Genomic DNA, 20,509 nt, shown 5'->3' with positions numbered 1-20,509 from the left:
TTTATTTGCAAATTGACAATACTATAGCAAAAAAAATAACGTTGACCATAAGAAAAATCTTCATACCATTAGATCATTTGGTTACAATAAAACACAACTTCCCCCCTATTTGAATAAAAAGTACTCCCACTTTCATATTAAATTGTATGGGAAAATATTATTGCCAGCATGAAAATGGATTAAGCATAATAGATAACAGCTATTATTATACAAAAGCTGTAGTTCTTTCCAAATACGTGTGCCATTTTTGTCACAAGAAAACAAATAAAACCTTTTTGTAGCAACTTAACCACGAATTGCCCACGCTTTCACTTTTTTTAAATTAGACATATATATATCTTACAACTACCTCTTATATACCAAATATCATATTCAGCTAGTGAGAAACACATTCCCGAACCTTGAAACTTTAAATTTTGGCTTTGCCTCTTTGTGTGTAGACACATATATATAGCTCGGTGTTTAACTTCAGTGCACTGATAGAGCGAAAATAAGTTACGCTGTCAGTGTATATAAGTTAAATCCGACATATCGACACATATATATGGCTGACCTATCAAACATTGTAGTTGAAAACAAACAGTCACCAAGAACAAATACCAAACATCCTTTGTATAGGGGAATACGTTGCAGAAGTGGGAAATGGGTGTCTGAAATTAGAGAGCCACGTAAAACTACAAGAATATGGCTAGGAACATTTCCTACTCCAGAAATGGCAGCTGCTGCCTATGATGTTGCTGCCTTAGCTTTAAAAGGCAGTGATAATGTTGTACTAAACTTCCCTTGTCATGTCAACTCCTATCCACAGCTCCCTCCCTCACCTTCTCCGGCCGATATACAAAGCGCGGCCGCCACTGCGGCCGTGCTTATGAAGCAAGAAGCCGGAGAAGGTACAGTGGTGGCTCAGCAAGGCAATGATGATCAGTTATCAGGAAGCAATGGCGTCGGAGCTACATTTAATGAAGGGGATTCAGTTGAATTTCCTTCACTTGAAAATTATAACGTGCAAATAGGTAATGATATTTATTATTCCTACAAATGGTTGAATCTCTTAAACACTATATAAATGTTTTGTTAGGCATTTGTCCTAATTTTCTTACCATATTTGATTTTCCTATTTCTTGGAGAAAGTTCAACATATTTACCATAATTGATTTTTCCTATTACGAAAAGGAAAATTTAGCTTGCCACTTGTGTGTGCCTCTTTGTAAGGTTGCTCTCTCAATATTTTGTATTCTCTTTATATAGTGTATTGCTCATCTCCGCGTGTGGATGTAGGTCAATTGACCGAACCACGTTAAATATTTGTGTCTCTTTTGTTATCTGATTTATGATCGTTAAAGGTTTGCTTTGTTAGCTTTCGCATGATACCTACTAATTATTTCGATCCTAACATCTTTTCCATTTTTTTATAGGAGAGAAATATGTAGATGAGGATGATGTATTTTATATGCCTAATTTGCTTGTTGATATGGCGGAGGCAATGATGATGAGCCCTCCAAGAATAAACTCCTCAACATTGGAAGATTCAAAAGGAGATCCCTCGTATATTGAAAGTCTTTGGAGCTATTGAAGAGAATGAAGAAGAACACAATTCGCAAGTTCACTATAGTTTTTTGGTTAGTTAAAAATGTAATCACATGTTATAAACACGAACAATGATTAGCAGTTCAAAATTTGTTTGAGCTAAAACAATTCAAAGATATTCTTAACACAGTATTGATATTGTCCGCTTTGAGTCAAACCCTGAAATAATTTTCCTCAAAAGGTCTCGTACAATTAAAATCATTAAGAGTATCCAACTTTTTAATTATAAGTAGTATAGCTTCTTTTTCTCTTCTACTTTTTACGTGAAATTTTGTTCACACACATCCAACAAAATTTTGCGGGTTACAGAAGATTGATTTAATATGTAGTAAAAGATGTTATTGTATTTCTGTTAAATGGAGAAGATACTGGAACTCCTTTGATTCTTTTGAGTGATACAACGGAAGAGGTTCTCATGTTGTGTCTCTTCCTTTTTAGCAATATTACTATATATTATCATATAATTCACTTATATATACACCGATAATATAAAAAAAGGTTACACATTAAAAATGAAAATCAGTACTGTTACGTTGGAAAATTTGATTTGTGACTAAACATTTGTTAATAATCTGACCTGCGTTGCCTCTCTTCCTTCTTCACTTCAACCGACACCCCTTCGTCGAAAAACTACACTGTTTAACTCGGTAATTTTAAAAAAAATGTGTATATATGCTATATAATGACACCCCTTGAATTCTTGGTGAGTTTATTTCTTTATATTTTGGCTCCACTTATGAAAATCCTGGTTCCGCCACTGAAGAATAGTAACGGTCAATGCTTAAGAAGGTTTTAGTTTAGAATTTAGTTTTTATATACTAACACTATTAAAAACTTTAATATTATTAGGTTTCCTAAAAAATAATTACATGTAATTATACTAATAAGTGAAATTAGTTATTCTTATAGAAAAATATAGCAGGCCATTTGTTGTACCACATTAAATTACACTAATATTATAAAAATAATTTACAGAAATTTATATAAATGAAATCCTTAATTTTTCACCTTCATCAATGATCCAGACACGTTAATTAAAAGAGATTTTTCTTTTCCGCAAATGAGAACGTTGTGAAATTAGCCTAGTCTACTGACTTTGTGAAGCAGATTTTAAAATCCAAAAATGAATCCACTTTAGGAATTAAATATAAATGACAAGGACCTTCATTGAAAATTAACTTAATTAAGTGAACTCATTGTGTGAGTGTCCTGGTTATTGAGATGGTTCGATTATGTCCTGTGTCGATTTACAAATAGTGATGACATAGACTTAAAATCACATGAAAGGAAACTGTCTCGAAAGACCTGCAAATTCTTAGAATATGTATAACACAATAAAAAAAAATGGTCTTAGTATATGATATCTAGACAATATTATTATTACATTTTTAAGAATTATTTCTTGAATATCTTGTTACCCAACAATTGATAATATCAATAAGCGTAATTTTTTTTACTTAATAGCGTGGCATGGAGAAGAAAGATAAGAAATATTTTACAACAGTTAAGTTCGATTGATAGTGTAAAAACCAAGTGTTTAATTTCTATCGTGTAAAGTACAAAATGCTTCATTTGACCGTAGATAATTAAAGGGATGCATGTAAGTAATTAAGCTAACTAACCCTATATATAAAAGATTATATACTATATATGTCTGAATTCACGCAATATTCTTTTTTTAAGTGCCCAAAAAAAATAATATATTTATACTTAGAAAACTTTTAACTTTAAGCTTTTTATTTTATTTTTATTGATGTGTGAGGCAAAAGTCAAACCAAAATACAGCTACACAAATATTTTGATTTATTTTGAACTACAAATTTTAACTTTTTTTTTTCTGTTTTATATTTTGTGTTCAATCAAAAACCAACGTAAAGAGATTAACTTTAAATTTGAGAAATTTTAGGTGAATTACAGTGTCGACACGTTTGACCATATTATTACATCTTAAATGATGAATATTCAGTTATAGCTTATCAAATTCAAAGGAGATGGACATTATTAGTAGCAATCGTGTGCTCTGTTCTTGTCGAGATAAACGTGTCGGCGTTCTTATATTAATTCTATACGAGGATGTCTTATCCTTAGTTTCTTCCAAATATGATTACCTGAAGATTTAAAATCCACCATTTGATGACACCTAAACTAAGAAATATGATGTTTTTAATTTCTAATTAACTTATATAAACGTGATATTTTTAGTTGGGTAAATGTAAAAACGATTATGGCAAGGAGCGCGTCACCGGTCTTTAAGGGTTTTATACGGCACAAATCTAGATTAGTTGAGGCTCTAATGCGGATGTCGAATATAGGCCGAAAAAAATAAACTCATTTTTCTTTAATTGATACATCTTTTACTCATTTATGCTTTTGAATATTGGTTTTAAAGATTAAAATAATTAGGATCTTTTCTTTTTCAGCCGACACGTGAGATGTTATGCTTCACAAAAATTGAAAAAGCAGACTTTGCTGTTATTTAAAGTTGTTAACTTATATATAGGAATAGACACAAGTGGAGGAATATAAGAAAGAGGGAGTAGGTAAAAGGTTGGCCAGGTGACAAACAGGTCGGGATTTTGTGCAGTTACAAGTTGAATAGGAAAAAATAAATTTACAAAGATATTTTGTGTTTTATTTATCTACTTTTTATGTTTATTTCTTGTTTTTATATTTATAAATATTTTATCAATCTTTTGTTAAAATGATCATATCACATATAACGAAAAGAACATCTATAACGACAATAAAATCTATCTCCAACAAAGACATAAGCTAAAACACTAGGGGTCATTTGGTTCGGAATAAGGATATATATCCCATATCTTATATCGGATAGAAAATATTAAGATTTCATATAACATTTATATCAATTTTAGTTAATACCAATAACTAAATATAAAATAAAAATAATCTTAAATTTTATAACGAAAATAATATCGTAAATTCGACAAACAAATGACCCCTTAAAAGTTTCTTCCCATGTCTCGTCTAGTGGCGGAAAAATGAATAAAAAAATAGTTTAAAATTCATATTATTCACTAAAAAGAGCTGGATAATCAAAAATTTTAAAAGTGGGTCATATATGGATAAATTTCATATTATCCATTAAAAAATGAATAACCAATGGATAATCAATGTGTTTAAGTTTTATATTTGCAAAGACTAATATAAATTGGAGGTTCCTCAAGTTTGGAAGACTAGGAATTCTCCCAAAAGTAATCATATTCAAAAAGTCATGAATAATATGAATATCTATATTATCCGCCTGGTAACTCATTTTTATCAGTATTAAATAGTTGTAGAGCCGAATATTTTCTTTATTTTTATATTATTTATTTTTTACCCGCGCATATCCGACCTGACCCGCTATTTTGCCCCACTCCTAATCTCGTCGGACAACCATTTTTGAGTTTATTCATGAAATCATCAAAAAAAAGAAAAGGATGTCTCTCTTGTTGGACCATTTTCTTCTTTGTCTCTTTCAGAATCTGGTATTATAGTACAATAATATTGAGTAGCCGAAATTCTTTAGTCGTTGAAAAGATTAAAGAAAGTTTGACTTTACTTTTTAGCAACATATTCATGGCCGACTTAAACATCCCTTTCCTTCGCACTCTCTCGGATCCATCTTCCAATTTGTATTCGTTCATTTTAGGAGGTAAAACGCTCTCTATCATAGACGGTGACTTTATATTTAAAGAGTTGAATTTGAGCTTTCGAAATTAGGAATATAAAAGAGTATTTATTATTTTAACATAATTTTTAATAGTATGGTATGGGATATCAACCCACTATTTGTATGTTTTTTGATAGTTTGGATGTAGTTAGGTTATCAGGATAAGAATATTAATTGTCCCGATATTAAATTTAAAATTATAGTTATCCGTATTTGATTGTGGATATTAACTAATATCGGCAAAAACTTTATATTAAAATATTGATATTAGCTATCCCATATATGAGGTGGGATAGATAATCCCATGAGATATGACAAGAGTTATAATGTCAGTTATCGCAATCGTTAGAACACAATATACTATTTTGTGAGTAAATTAAAAATTATATGAGTAAACTTAGATCTAAGTCTAACATTGTCCAAAAGGAGTAATTTTACAAGAACTATATTTGCTTAACCTTTAAAATAGGGACGGATTTAATTAGTGTCCTAAAAAGAATATTTGCATAATCAGCCCATATATATGTAAAAAAAACATTGATCGGGCCACGTACACCTTTAACTTCAGTTTCGATTAGATCCACATTTTTATGCAGAAGAATCAATCCAAATAGCCGCCTACTCAATTGCTTGTCAAATATATAATATGTATAATTTATTTATAATATATGTATAATTAGGAAGAAATTCAAAAATGGCTAAATTTACAAGTGGTAATTGAAAAATAGCCACAGTTTCAAAAGCAATCGAAATTTAGCCACTTTTCATGTAAAGATAAATTTGAACGAAAACACTGTTCAAAATCCAAAAAAATATTTCAGCATAATATACTGGAGTTCCAGTATAATATACCGGTCCAGCATAATATGCTAGAAGTTCATGCACATGTGCTCCAATCTCCAGTATATTATGCTGTAACTTTTCGCGTGTTGGAGTTCCAGCATAATATGCTGGAAGTTCATATACAGGTGCATCAATCTCCAGTATATTATGCTGGAACGGTCCGTATTGCAGCAAAATAGTGGCTATTTTTCAATGACTTTGCAAATGCTAGCTATTTTGATTTACCAGTTCGAAAAGTGGCTAGTCCGTACTATTTTTACGTATAATTAAGTACAATCAGTTAATAGTAGATTGAAAAAGTAACGGGAAAATGAAACAGTATAGCCGCTCTCACAATGATTACCGAAAAATAAATATTTTTTGTATATATAGCCACTCAAGAAAGGCCCAACTCGTTTTTCCCGAAAGGCCCAATTGTTTAGTTACTCAAATTATTGCAGTTTTGAGATAATTTCCTCCCTCCCTCCCACAAACTTAAAACATCCATTAAATTTAACATATGATATTATATTTAATATCTCAATTAACACAATAAATTCTTCAAATTTTCAAATCAATTACACTAACAAAAATATCTGAGAAATCAAGTGATAGGGGATTATAGGGACTTACTTCTTTACTACTGTTTGTCCAGAGATCAAATTTTAAATATTTGAAATAATATTTGAAGATTATTTTTCTACTTTCAAATACTCTCTTTTAACTTAACTTCGAATATTAATCTTTTTCAATACTAACCAATTCATGTCCAAACGCCACAACTACAAGATATTTTAACATATAAGTCACGAGTTCGAACCGTGAAAGTAGTTATTAATGATTGCATCAGGGTAGACTGTCAACATCACACCTCGAAGGATGCTACTCTTCTCCGGACCTTGCCTGAATACGAAATACTTTGTGCATCGGGCTATCTTTTTTTTTGCTTATCAACCAAAGGCTGAAGTAAACATGTATAGATCACAGGTTCGAGCCGTGGAAGTAGCCACTAATACTTGCATCAGAATAAACTATTTACATCGTCACATCTCTAGGAGTGCGACTCTTCCCCAAACCATACCTAAATACGGGATATTTTGTGCACCGAATTTTTTTTTTTTTTTTTTTTTTGACGTATCAGCCAAAGGCTGAAGTATGCATGTTAGCTGGACTAGTGGCAAAAGGGGATGGGACGTAGCTATTACGTGTAGTATTAAACCTTTAATAAAAGTGTCTGTATATTTGATTTGAGGAAACCCAACACTCAAATATAAAAGTGTGTTTTGTGAGAAACACGTTGTTATTTGAAGATGTGTAAGTTACTCCATCAATTTCAGTTACGTGTCTTAATTTTTCTAGGCACGAAATTTAAAAATATATCAAGTTAGAATCCATCCTAAACCAAAGATTGGTATCAGGGAAGATTTTTAAATTTTATAGTCCTAAACTAAATGTATGTGTAATATTATTAAATTACAGTTTAAAATTTGCGATCTTAGAAATGTTATTACATTCCTAAAGGGTGTATCATTAAAGATAAAATAAAAATGTTGGATTTAAGAATTTACTAAATATAAAAATATAATATTCCTTTTTTTAAATAAACTAAATGTATGTGCATTTCTAAATATGCACATGGTGTTTATTGACCTAGAGAAAGCGTATGACAAGGTTCCTAGAGAAATTTTCTAGAGATGCCTGGAGGCCAAAAGTGTGTCGGTTCCCTATATTATAGCGATTAAGGACATGTATGATGGGGCTAAGACTCGGGTTAGGACAGTAGGAGGCGACTCTGAGCATTTTTCTGTTATAATGGGGTTACACCAAGGTTCTGCGTTCAGTCCGTTCTTATTCGCCCTGGTGATAGACGCGTTAACACACCATATTCAAGGGGATGTGCCATGGTGTATGCTATTCGCCGATGACATAGTTCTGATTGATGAGTCGCGAGCCGGTGTTAACGAGAGGCTGGAGGTTTGGAGACAGGCTCTTGAGTCTAAGGGTTTCAAGCTGAGCAGGACGAAGATGGAATACCTGAAGTATAAGTTCAGCGCTGAGCCAGGGGAAGTTGGCGTGGATGTGAGGCTTGATTCGCAGGTCATCCCGAGTAGAGGCAGCTTCAAGTACCTTGGTTCGGTTATCCAGGGGGGAGGGAAAATCGACGAGGATGTCACACACCGTATTGGGATAGGATGGATGAAGTGGATGTTAGCATCTGGAGTCCTGTGTGACAAGAGAGTGCCACCGATACTCAAAGGTAAGTTTTATAAAGCGGTGGTTAGACCAGCCATGATATATGGGGCTGAGTGTTGGCCCGTTAAGAACTCACATATCCAGAAAATGAAAGTAGCAGAAATGAGGATGTTGCGGTGGATGTGCGGGCACACTAAGATAGATAAGATTAGGAATGATGATATTCGGGAGAAGGTGCATGTGGCTCCCATTGATGACAAGATGCGGGAAGCGAGGCTTAGATGGTTCGGACATATTCAGAGGAGAAGCCTAGAAGCTCCGATACGGAGGTGTGAGCAGTTGGTTATGGAGGGCACGAGTAGAGGTAGAGGGCGGCCTAAGAAGTATTGGGGAGAGGTGATCAGGCAGGATATGGCGAGGCTCCAGATTTCCGAGGACATGACACTTGATAGGAAGATGTGGAGGTCGAGTATTAGGGTTGTAGGTTAGGAGGTAGTTGAGTCGTGCCTTACTTCGTAACATGGTGGGACTAGCCATGTAGGATTTTTGTCTAAGATAACTAGTGGGAATGTTGTGGCTTACTATTTCGCTTTTCAGTGCAGGTCCTATTTACTAGCTATCGCTTTTGCTTTACATCTTTCTTCTAGATTTCATGATGTTCCTATTTTTCTTATGACTGTTGTGGTGATACTAATATTTACTAATATTGTCTCCCTTTACTTTGCATCTTTCTTCTGGATTTCATGGTGTTCCTATTTATCCTATGATTGTTGTTGTGATACTAATATTGTCTTCCTTTTTGCCCCATTTTGCCCCTTTTGTCTTTTTATTTTTTTGAGCCGGTGGTCTTTCGGAAACAGCCTCTCTACTCCTTCGGGGTAGGGGTAAGGCCTGCGTACACACTACCCTACCCAGACCCCATTAGTAGAATTTTACTGGGTTGTTGTTGTTAACATAAAAAAAAAGTAATATACATAAATCGAAACAATACTTTATATGATCGTGTATGTAGTACTTCGACCATGCTATTAAAAAGACCTCATCCTTATGTTATTTAATTTTAGCGAGAAACGATGTTATTACAAGGTTTTTTATCTTCTAGTTACGTCTGGACACTTAAAATGTGATACACAATATATCAAGAATAGTACTGAAATAATACGTAATAATTAATGAGATTGCAAATTGTTTATCCGTAAAATGGTACAGTTGAATTTATACGTGGTTTCGAGACAAGTGAACTAATTTGATCCTGAAATAATTGAATAAAAATGTAGATGAAACCGCAGAAATGATAGTTCCGGGAACAAGATTTCTGGGCACAGCAATGATGAGATCAAAAAGCGAAAAAGTAAGATTGTATTAAGCTTTGTATAGAATATGATGTAAGTTTTTTCTAGATAATTTCTTGTCCCCAACAATGATAACTGGACTCACTATTTATAGCTGCGTCTAGGGAAGAAGGTCCTAGGATCGTGCCCTCCTTTAAAGTTAATTATGAGGATCATTGATGAAGATGTAACGGTGAATATAAATGTCAAATTCTTTGTAACAGGCCGTTGCTCTTAATGCTGCAGAATATTCTTTATTAAATGCTACCGGACGCAGAGCATTTAATACACCTTTATGAACGTTATCTTTTCCGATGACAAGCGGAATGACTGCGTTCAGTCTTCAGTCATCCCCGTCTAGAGTTCCACGTGTCTTTCCTTTAGATGACCACGTGTCCTATCATATTTTACCCTATACAGATAGTCCCCCTGCTTTTCGATGACATAACTTTGTACTATCGGAAAGTTGGTAGAAATATTCTTTTTGCGGGAATTACTATAACTCCCTTTGCAGGCTTCTGACGGTTCATTAGACGTACGTCTCTCCGCATTTAATGCCCCAAACACGCGTCATCCCACAATTCAGAGTAACTTATGCCGATTATCGAGGTAATCATGGCCATAAATTTAGCCGCCAAAATTTCACTTATACGCATCATTCTTTTCCTTTGCACTTCATAATTTCTCGAACTTCTGATTTGCATCTTTGTTCTCCATCCTTTCTCTAATTCTCTTTAAACAAAAACCTTTTCCTTCTTCTTATCCAATGACTTCTTCCTCCGAGCGTGCCGGTTCTTCAAATAACAAGAATAAAGACTAGGACTCTGCTCCTCCAACGGTAGGTTCCATCATCCCAAGGAAACTCAGTACCACAGAGGACTTAGAAAAGAAATTCCCTACTGCTAACCCCCGTACATGGGTTGCTAGTAGGTACTCTTCTTCCATTCATCCTTCTAGTATTCCTGTTGTGAAGTAAGACTGCCGCTGCCATGAGTTGGATATCATTATTCCTGATCTATCGGACCGAGTGACCCTTCCCAAGAAAGGTTTTACATACTTTTACACGTATACTTTGGGAGCATTTTCTTTGAGTGAAGAGCTTGATTCCATGATTGCGAAGTTTTGCCTTCGCTGCCAGGTGTGTTTGGCACAGGTAATTTCTTTAGTATGGAGGACTGTCACCTGCCTTCAGCACTTGTGCCAGGAAAGTGGAGAGAAGCTAACCTTAGCTCATATGATGAATCTCTATTCTCCTGAAATCTTCTACGGGGGAATGATATACCTCTGCAAGCGTGGCCACCATGCTATGCTCTCTAGCATGGATGATGACAACGACCGTGGGTGTATGGAATGGTTCGTTGTAGTCTCCACCAACGACATCATTCCGGCAACGACTTCACCCTTTTCGCCTGCTTGGAACCGCACTCGTAAGCTCTTTGTTTAGTATTTCCTTTTACTAAGTATTTTTCTATAGCCGTATTGATCCTCCATTCTTTATTTGTTTCAGCAACTCGATGGATCCCACTGGTGATAGAAGGCTTGGACCGGTGGGTTCAAAAGATCTTAGATGTCACGACGACCGAAACTCGTTTGGGGAAAGAACTGACCCTTAAATAAGGGTGGAAGGCCAAAAAGCATGGTAATTTTAACTTACCATGCTTCCATTATTTTTTGTATATGGAGAACTTGGTTGAACCCTTCTGGCTTGTTCACGAAATTAGATCTATCTGCGGGCTTTGTTGCTGTCCTCGAGGAGGACGTCTTGGCTAATCCTGTTCATGCAGCGAGGTAGCTTCAAGAGGCACTTACTCGAATAGGTATCTCCGGTCCTATTTCGGGCGCAAACACTTCTTTACGGAGTCCCCGTCTGGAGGATAAACAACCGAAGAAAAGACGTTCCTCCGTGGCCGGGGAAGAGAACAAGAGGGCAAAGATTGATGTTCCCGAGTCATCTCCGGTGGCGATGGTGACTGGTCCTCCTTCCGGACCGGTCATAGACACCGTGATGATTGATGATGATGATGAATATAGTGATGAGGGAGCTTCTCTACGTAGAAGACAATGATCCTCATCATCTCAACAGGATGCTCGACCTGTTGAGAGAGTTACACCAACCAAGGACGATGCCTCGACACTTGGGGAGAGATTAATTTGGTAGAGAATGTTAACTCCCATTTTTGGGCCCCAATTGCTATACTCGGTACTGCGGGACTGAGTATTGGGTTCTTGCCATCTTTGGTTGGCGAGCATCCAACAACCAGCACTGCATTTGATGCAACTACTTCTCATTCTTCAACTCCATCAGCTTCATCTCTATCCTCACCAATACCAGCAACTACTACATCACTTCTATCTTCATCCACTCTTCCACCAGCAGTTACTACATCGCCTCCACCGACCGTACTTGACCATGAAGAAGGTGTTCCTCTTCCACAGTCCCCAGTTTATGGGAATTTAGGGCAAAATTATGTTGTCCCTTCTGAAGATCTACAAAGGAGGAGGAGCGTTACTCTTCGATCTCTACCGTATGCTATTTGCTATCCCGGCAGGTAGAGCTTGCTAATTACCTGAAGCCTTTGGCTCAGAGAAATACTGGGAAATGATTCAGGCACTCTTGGGAGAGTGTTTGTTGAACAATTCCATGCATAACGCCGCAGCAGTACGTTCCTTTCTTACTTTGCTATTTTTTCTACTTTTGTATGAATGTATTCTAAGTTTTACTTCTTCTTATTTTGTAGGCCAACTTTCATGATTCTGAGGGCCTTCAGAGGTTGATTCGCGAGAAGGAGGAACTTACTTCTGAACGAAATCAGCTTTTGGTGGAACGGGACCGAACTGTTCTCCGCCTCTCAGAACTAGAAACCAAAGCTACTAAGGTCGTTGTTTTGGAGGCTCATTTGCAGCAAAGCAAGCAAGACTTGGTAACCCTTAGCCAGGAAATTAGTCTAGTGAGGGTTAGATTTGATGAAGCCAAGGCTAAATGGGTAGAAATCCAGGACGTCATTCTTGCTACAACCGAGCGCAAGGCTGCCTCCGCTGAAAGAGTGATTAACTTAGAGGCATCCTTGAACTCCAAAATTGAAGAGCTTGCTGTTGTATGGGAGAAACACGCACAGCTAGAAGAGAAGTACAAGAAAACTATCTAGCATAATAGGCTCTTTAGTTCAGCTGTCCGCGACCTTGATGTCAACCTCAAATCTGCTAGGTTCTCCCGGGAAAACCTTTCTGCCGAGGTAACCCAACGCAAAGAAGAACTCAAGCGCCGATTGGCTTTCCTCGTTGTTGAAAAAACTTATGCCATGTATAGCATGAGGAGAAAAAACTTGTTAGAGGCCAAAGCTGGTGTCATGTATAGCTGCGATCTTGAGTTAGCTGCTAAAAGTGGACTCCCATCGAGGTCTGATGTACCTGGCCCTTCTGCTTCAGGTTCTGAATTTTCGGGAACTGAAGAAGAATCGTAAGATGATGATGTCGAAGGCCAAATTGATGAAAATGTTGAGCCACTGGTGGACCCACCTACTTCTCTCGTGGATGCAGACACTTATTTTCCTCCTGGTTCCGGAGGCACTGCAGTTTAGCTTTTCTTTTCGTTTTCCCATTTTGTACTTTTACCGTTTTGGCATGTTCTTGTAAATAAAGATATATTTTTGCTCAAGTATTGTTTGAGTCTTACTTTCGTTTGAATATCCATGCAAGTCTTTAACCTTTACATTTGCTTAATAAATTTGCGCATATTTTTCTGCTCGCACTTTACTATGTGTAGTCTCGGATGCATTTTCCTCGAAGCACTTTGGTTCCGAGCGTTATCCCTTTTACGTGAGGGTTTCTACAAGTATTTGCGCAAGTTTACTTTTTGCATCCTTTCGTGTATGTCTTCGGGTGCATTTTTCCTCGAAGGCATTTTGATTTCGGGCATAAATTATTCTAAAACCAACCCTTTAACGTGAGGGTTTTCATAAGAGAGGGACCTCTTATATTTACGGTGCTCTTGAAAAGCACGTCTCATGTTCATTACGGCACTAACATTTGAAGTATTTGTTTAACTTTCAAATGACAAAGTTAGTTCATCGTTCAAACAAGAAACAAGATAAAAAATAAAAGGATTTTTTTCATATAATTCCTTCTATTTTAAAAGGTACCCCAGCATTTATTATGCTAAGAAATTTCCATTACTTGTGGCTAGCATTTATTATGATAAAAAGAAGTTGCCATTACTTGTGGCTATCTTGTACAACTTGTTTCGATGGAGCTGGCTGCGCAATCCCCGATTTCGATGATGCATTTGGCTTCCGAATTTTTGCTTCCCAGTTAATGTGGCAGTCAATGTTGTTATATCTTCATATCATCCCCCCACCCACCCAGTGTTCGAATGCGAAGAATGCAAATTGGAACACTGGAAGTCTTGTGTCTTCAAAGATCCCACCAATGAATTGCTAGATAATCCTTAACTCGGTAACATACCTTACTTCCCCTTAAGAATCCATGCTATCGAGCGAAAAAATATCTAATAATCCTCTAGCAGTTTGGCCTCATGAACGGTCGGGTAACCTTTGTTCGGTAGCAAGCTTAACTTCCCAGTGGGAATTTGCTATCGAACCAAAGATTATCTAATCGTCACTGAGTGGAAGCTTGTTTGTTTGCCTTGCTATCAAAGGTTTTATTGTTGTTGTATTCGTAATATGTTTTCTATCGTTGCTTCATTAAAAACCTTGCCAGAAAAAATTAATTAGGACAAAACTGAACGAAGGGAAAAAGAGTGCAGCACATACTTTCCGCTTGAGTAATGTTTATTAGCAATAATATCTCTTGAGGTGTGCCACGTTCCAGTTGTTAGGAAACCTGTCTCCATTCTGGTTCTCCAACTCGTATGAACCTTTCCCAGTGATAGCTGAAATCCGGTAGGGACCTTCCCACGTTGGACCTAGCTTTCCCACGTTAAGCTCCCAGGTATTTTGGGTTACTTTCCTCATAACCAAATCTCCTACTTTGAAATAACGTAGGTTGGCTCTTCGATTATAATATCGCTCTATTCTCTGCTTTTGGGTTGCCATTCTTACACGTGCCAAGTTCTTGCGATCCTCGAGTAGTTCCAAGTTGACTAATATTTTTTTCGTTGTTCTATTCTTCATATGCCCGAAAATATCTCAAAGTAAGTTCGCCCACTTCCACCGGGATTAAGGCTTCAGCACCGAACACAAGGGGAAAAGGAGTTTCTCCTGTGCTCGATTTGGTCGTTGTTCGGTAGGCCCATAGAACTCCCGGCAATTCTTGAGGCCATTTGCCTTTTGCTCCTTCCAACCTTTTCTTGAGGTTTTGAATAATCACTTTGTTTGTTGACTCCGCTTGACCGTTTTTGCTCGGATGATAAGGAGACGATGTGATCCTCTTTATCTTCAAATCTTCGATGAATTTTGTAACTTTTGCACCGATAAACTGTGGCTCATTGTCGCATGTAGGGGTAGGCATAAAATCTGAAAAATCAAATTTTGAACCGGACCGAATTAGTTCGGTATTTCAGTATCGGTTTATTCGGTATTTCAGTACTATTTTGGTATATGAATTTCGGTTCTTCGGTATTTTGGTACGGTCCTCGGTATGATGGTTTCGATATTTCGGTATACCGAATTATACAAGTTCACCTTCCTTCACTACCCATCCCAAATTATAAATCTCTAGCCCAAAATTTCAACTTATTAGTTCTTACCCCTAGCCAGTAGCCCACTAAGACTAAGCCCAATACCCCAACCTAGTGATAGTTTAGGCTTTCTTGGAATTTAGCTGATTGCTTTCAGCACCACACCGGAAGGTCCCCTATGCCTAATTGTGATGCAAAATTCAATTACTAAGTGCTTGAGAAAATAGATAATGATGTGATTTCTATTATAAACTTATTAGAAGCATAGGACACATTATGTTGCTATGCTCATGTAGTGCTTTCTATTAGAAATTATTAGAAGGAATTGCTTACATTTTGTTGTTGCTATGCTCATTTATCATGTTATTATAAATTTTCTAATGAATTAGAATTCAGTAGTTCATCACTGTTTAGTTTACAAAGACTTGGTACGGTACCGAAACCATACTGAAACCATACCGAAACTGTACTGAACTATACAAGAAAATACCGAACCATACCGAACTACTTTGGTACTATATTTGGTACACACAATTGATATGCCAAATACCGAAGTACCGAGCCATAGTTTTCAAATACCATACCAAAGTACAGAACGCCCACCCCTAGTCGCATGATATCTCCTTTGGTATTCTGAACATGCAAACTATATTTTCAAACAAGAAATCCACCACTTCGCGTTCTCCGATCTTCTGATAAGGACTTGCTTCCACCCATTTAGAAAAATAGTCAGTCAGAATTAAAAGAAACCTTACCTTTCCGCGAGCCGATGTCAGTGGTCTGACGATGTCCATCCCCCATTTCATGAATGGCCATGAGGACAGAACCGAATATAAGGGTTCTGCCGGTTGGTGTACTAGTGGTGCGTAGCGTTGGCACTTATCACATTTTCGTACGAAATATTTGGCATCTTGTTCCATGCGAAGCCAATAATATCCTACCCGTACCAACATCAGCACCAAAGAATTTGCGCTCGAGTGATTGGCGCATATCCCTTCGTGGACTTCTCTCATGACATAATTAGCTTCTGACGCTCCTAAGCATCGGGCCAGCAGGCCTTGGAAGGATTTTCTATACAATAGGCCTCTCTTGAAGCTATAACATGCAGCTTTGGCATATAACGCCCGTGATGCTTTGGGGTCTTCGGGAAACATCCCGTGCTTGAGGTAGTCGATTATTTCACTTCTCCAGTCCCAGACCAGACTAGTCGAATTTACCTCATAATAACCATCTGTATCCAGGACTGAGTTCATCAGTTGTACTACAATCCCAGACTCTGATCCCTTTATTTCTGTCGATGATCCTAAGTTCGCTAATACATCCGCTTCTGCGTTATCCTCCCTTGGGATATGAGTAATTGACCACTCCCGGAATTGTGCCAAAAGATCCTGGACCTTTACCACTTATTGTTGTATACGTTCTTCTTTGGTATCAAAGATCCGGTAGACCTGATTCATTACCAGATGCGAGTCACATTTGATTTCGACAACCTCATAGTCAAGTCCCCGGGCCAATTCGAGCCTTGCAATCAATGTTTCATACTCTGATTCATTGTTAGTTAAAGGGATCATCCTGATGGCTTGCCTTAAGGTTTCCCCCGAAGGCACGATTAAGACTATTCTGAGTTCGGACCTTTTTATGTTAGAAGCTCCATCCGTAAATAAGGTCCAAACCCCCGATGTCGATTCTGACACCATTACTGGCTCCTTGGTTGCCAGAGGCAGTAGTCCCAGACTAAAATCGGCCACGAAGTCAACCAAGACTTGCGACTTAATTGCAGTCCTTGATTTATATTCTATGTCGAACTCACTCATTTTGATGGCCCATTTAGCCAATCTGATTGAGAGCTCGGGTTTATGGAGGATGTTCCGCAAAGGGAAAGTAGTCACCACAACTAACGGGTGGCATTGGATATAGGGCCTCAACTTTTGAGCGGCGACTACGAGGGGTAAGGCTAATTTTTTCAAATGTGGGTAGCGAGTTTCTGCTCCTGTTAAAACTTTTCTATAATAAATGGGAAATTGCGTACCTTCGTCCTTCCGGACTAAAACCGCAATTACCGCAACTTCTGAAATTGCGAGGTAGACTACCAATATTTCACATTCTTTTGGTTTTGAGAGTAATGGAGGGCTTGATAAGTACTTCTTCAGATCCCTTAGAGCCTGCTAGCACTCCGGTATCCATTCGAAATTATTTTTCTATTTGAGTAGTGTGAAGAAGCGATGACATTTTTCCGACGACCGAAAAATGCTCTTGCTCAAAGCTGCTAATCTTCATGTGAGCCTTTAGACTTCTTTTACGTTTGACAATTCATACGGGATATCCTCTATGGCCTTGATTTTGTCAGAATTTACCTCAATTCCCCTTTGTGAAACCAGAAATCCCAAAAACTTACCAGAACTAACCTCGAACACGCACTTCTCGGGATTAAGTTTCATGTTATGCTTCCTCAGGATGTCGAATATTTCTTGCAAATGCTTAAGGTGGTCACTTGCATTCAAAGACTTAACGAGCATATCGTCTATATAAACTTCAATAGTCTTTCCTATTTGCTTTTCAAACATCTTATTTACGAGCCGTTGATAAGTGGCTCCGATGTTTTTCAACCCGAAGGGCATCACGTTGGAACAATATGTACCGAAATTTGTTATATTGGTTATAAACGAAGTCTTTTCCTGATCTTCCGGGTTCATCATGATTTGGTTGTACACGAAATAAGCATCGAGGAAACTCATTAACTCGTGGCCGGCTGTGGCATCAATCATTTGATCGATATTTGGAAGTGGGAACGAATCTTTCGGGCATGCCTTATTGAGGTCTTTATAGTCTACACACATGAAAAATTTATTGTTCTTCTTAGGAACTACTACTACATTGGCTAGCCAGTCCGGATATCTTACCTCTCGGATCGAACCGATATTAAGCAAGTGGCTTACCTCTTCTTTGACAAATATATTCTTGGCCTAGGCAATATGGCATTTCTTTTGTCTTATCTGAGGTACGTTGGGATCCAAACTCAGCTTGTACATGGCTACTTCCGTCGGAAAACCTTTCATATCCTCGTGCGACCGTGCAAAATAATCAGTATTAAATTTAAGGAATTCAATAAAACCATACCTGAGTTCCGGGTGCAGTCATGTCCCAAATGGAATTTTCTTTCTAGGAATTCTTCGAACAATGCAACTTGCTCTAGTTCTTCCGTCTTGGACTTTGTTGAGTCAATCTCTTCTGGAACTTGAAAATATCTCGGCACCTGATAATGTTCTGACGACTCTGCTCCCGGACTAACTTTTTCTAGCTCGGGAGTAGGTGCCGATTCCTGTAATTGCTATGCCATGTGTTCCTTACCTTTGCCACTGGAAACCGAGATTGCATTCATCTCCCTTGTTGTCGGTTGATCACCTCTTATCTGCTTGATTTCTTCGGGCGATGGAAACTTTAACAATTGGTGATACGTTGAGGGTACAACTTTCATCTCGTGTAACCATGGCCTTCCCAAGATGATATTGTATCCCATGTCACCATCTACTACTTCGAAGAAAGTTGTTTTCATTGCTCCTTCAGCGTTTGTGAGTAGCAAAATCTCTCCCGGGTTGTCACGCTCGCAAGATTGAATCCAGCGAGGAGCTTTGTTGCCGGAATAATGCTTACGGTGAGTTTAGCTTGCTCCAATACTTTCCATTGTATGATATTATTCGAACTTCCTGGATCCACTAGAATAAATTTAATCTTAAAATCGAACATATTTAAAGAAATTACCACTGCATCGTTATGTGGGAACAACAATCTATCTATGTCCTCCTCCGTGAATGTGATATCGTCTTCTCGGAATCTTTTACTATGAGTTATTGATACTTTCATCTTCTTTGTTGCCATAAAGGTAACCCCGTTAATCTCATTCCCTCCGAAGATTATATTGATCATTTTGCGTGGGGTACTTCTCCTGCTTTCGAAGGTTCCTTGTTGTCTCTGTTACGGCCATAATTGTTCTTAGATTGGTCACTCAAGAATTCTCTGAGGTGACCATTCTTCAATAGTGTTTCCACCTCTTCCTGGAGGTGTCGGCAGTCCCCTATTCGGTGGACGTTTGTCGCATGGTATTCATACCATAAGTTGGGATCCCTCTGGCTGGAATCACATCTCATAGGTCTCAGAAATCGTACCTCTTTAATGTTTCTCATGGCTGACACCAACTCCACTATACTGACGTTGAAGTTATATTCTGATAACTTGGGGTAAGAAGGATCCTGACACCAAATCCTCGAAGTCCGTCTGTCCACGTCATAGTCATCCTTTGATTTTTCTCTGCTCTTATCCTATCCCTTGGCCGACGATGTAGAACCGACCTGGTCATCTTCGATCCTTATCTTTGACTCATACCAGTAGTGAACATCTGCCCAAGTTGTTGCTTGAAACTCAAGCAGGCTCTCCTTCAACTTTCGAGAAGCATTTGAGCTTCTCGGATTGAACCCTTTTGTGAATGCTTCAGCTGCCCATTCATCCGGGACAGCTAGGAGAAACATTCTTTCTTTCTGGAATCGGGTAACGAACTCTCATAAAAATTCGGATTCTCCCTGTGCGACCCTGAATAAGGCCTTTCGGGGTTGTACTTTTCTGGCCACGGTATTAGCCTTGATGAAAGAATCCGCGAGCATCTCAAAGGAATCTATGGAATGCTCGGGTAATAATGAATACCACGTTAGAGCTCCCCTCGTGAGAGTTTCTCCAAATTTCTTTAGCAACACAGATTCAATTTCGTGAGGAGCTAAATCATTTCCTTTTACCGCCGCTGTGTAGGTGGTAATATGCTCCTGTGGGTTTGAAGTCTCATCATACTTAAGCATTTCAGGCACTTTGAACCGCTTTGGGATTAGTTTTGGTGCCGCACTCGGCTTGTACGGCAATTGAGTATACTTCTTCGAGTCTGGGCCTTTCAATACTGATGGCGCGCCCGGGATCTGGTCCATGCGGGCGTTTACTTCCCTCATAAACCATAAAAGTTTATTCTTGAACGGGTCGTTCTCGTTGTTGAGACTGTATCCTCTCCACCAAGCTCTGTCGGAGCCGACTTCACCCCTGGGAGTGTTGTTGTCGACTCTCTGCGTTGTTTGGTTTGCGGGAATACCAGGAGGAATTGAATCTCGTCTGTTTGCATTATTCGAAGCCCCCGATAGTGCATGTTTCAGCTCCGTCATAACTTTATGCTGTCACATGAGATGGCATAGAATGATCGCTTGTTGCTCTTGCAGGACCCTCACCACATCC

At 38.0% G+C, this 20,509-nt stretch overlaps 1 protein-coding gene across 1 annotated transcript; it reads left to right on the top strand.

Moving 5' to 3' along the window:
- Window positions 1-380: 380 nt before the first annotated feature.
- Window positions 381-1,730, top strand: LOC107760722 (ethylene-responsive transcription factor ERF027-like). Its single transcript, XM_016578820.2, has 2 exons — window positions 381-1,013; window positions 1,416-1,730. The coding sequence occupies exons 1-2, from the start codon at window positions 545-547 to the stop codon at window positions 1,571-1,573; spliced, it is 627 nt and encodes a 208-aa protein (XP_016434306.2). The 5' UTR covers window positions 381-544; the 3' UTR covers window positions 1,574-1,730.
- Window positions 1,731-20,509: the final 18,779 nt, after the last annotated feature.

This window comes from Nicotiana tabacum, chromosome 15 (assembly GCF_000715075.1).
Source record: "Nicotiana tabacum cultivar K326 chromosome 15, ASM71507v2, whole genome shotgun sequence".
Taxonomy (NCBI): Eukaryota; Viridiplantae; Streptophyta; class Magnoliopsida; order Solanales; family Solanaceae; genus Nicotiana; species Nicotiana tabacum.
This window is presented reverse-complemented; position numbering and strand designations above follow the sequence as displayed.

What these genes read in the sequence shown, in the direction of transcription:
- LOC107760722 (XM_016578820.2), top strand. Translation starts at nt 545, where the DNA reads ATGGCTGACCTATCAAACATTGTAGTTGAAAACAAACAGTCACCAAGA. An exon ending in AAATTATAACGTGCAAATAG is followed by an intron (nt 1,014 to 1,415) that starts GTAATGATATTT and finishes ATTTTTTTATAG; the next exon opens with GAGAGAAATATGTAGATGAG.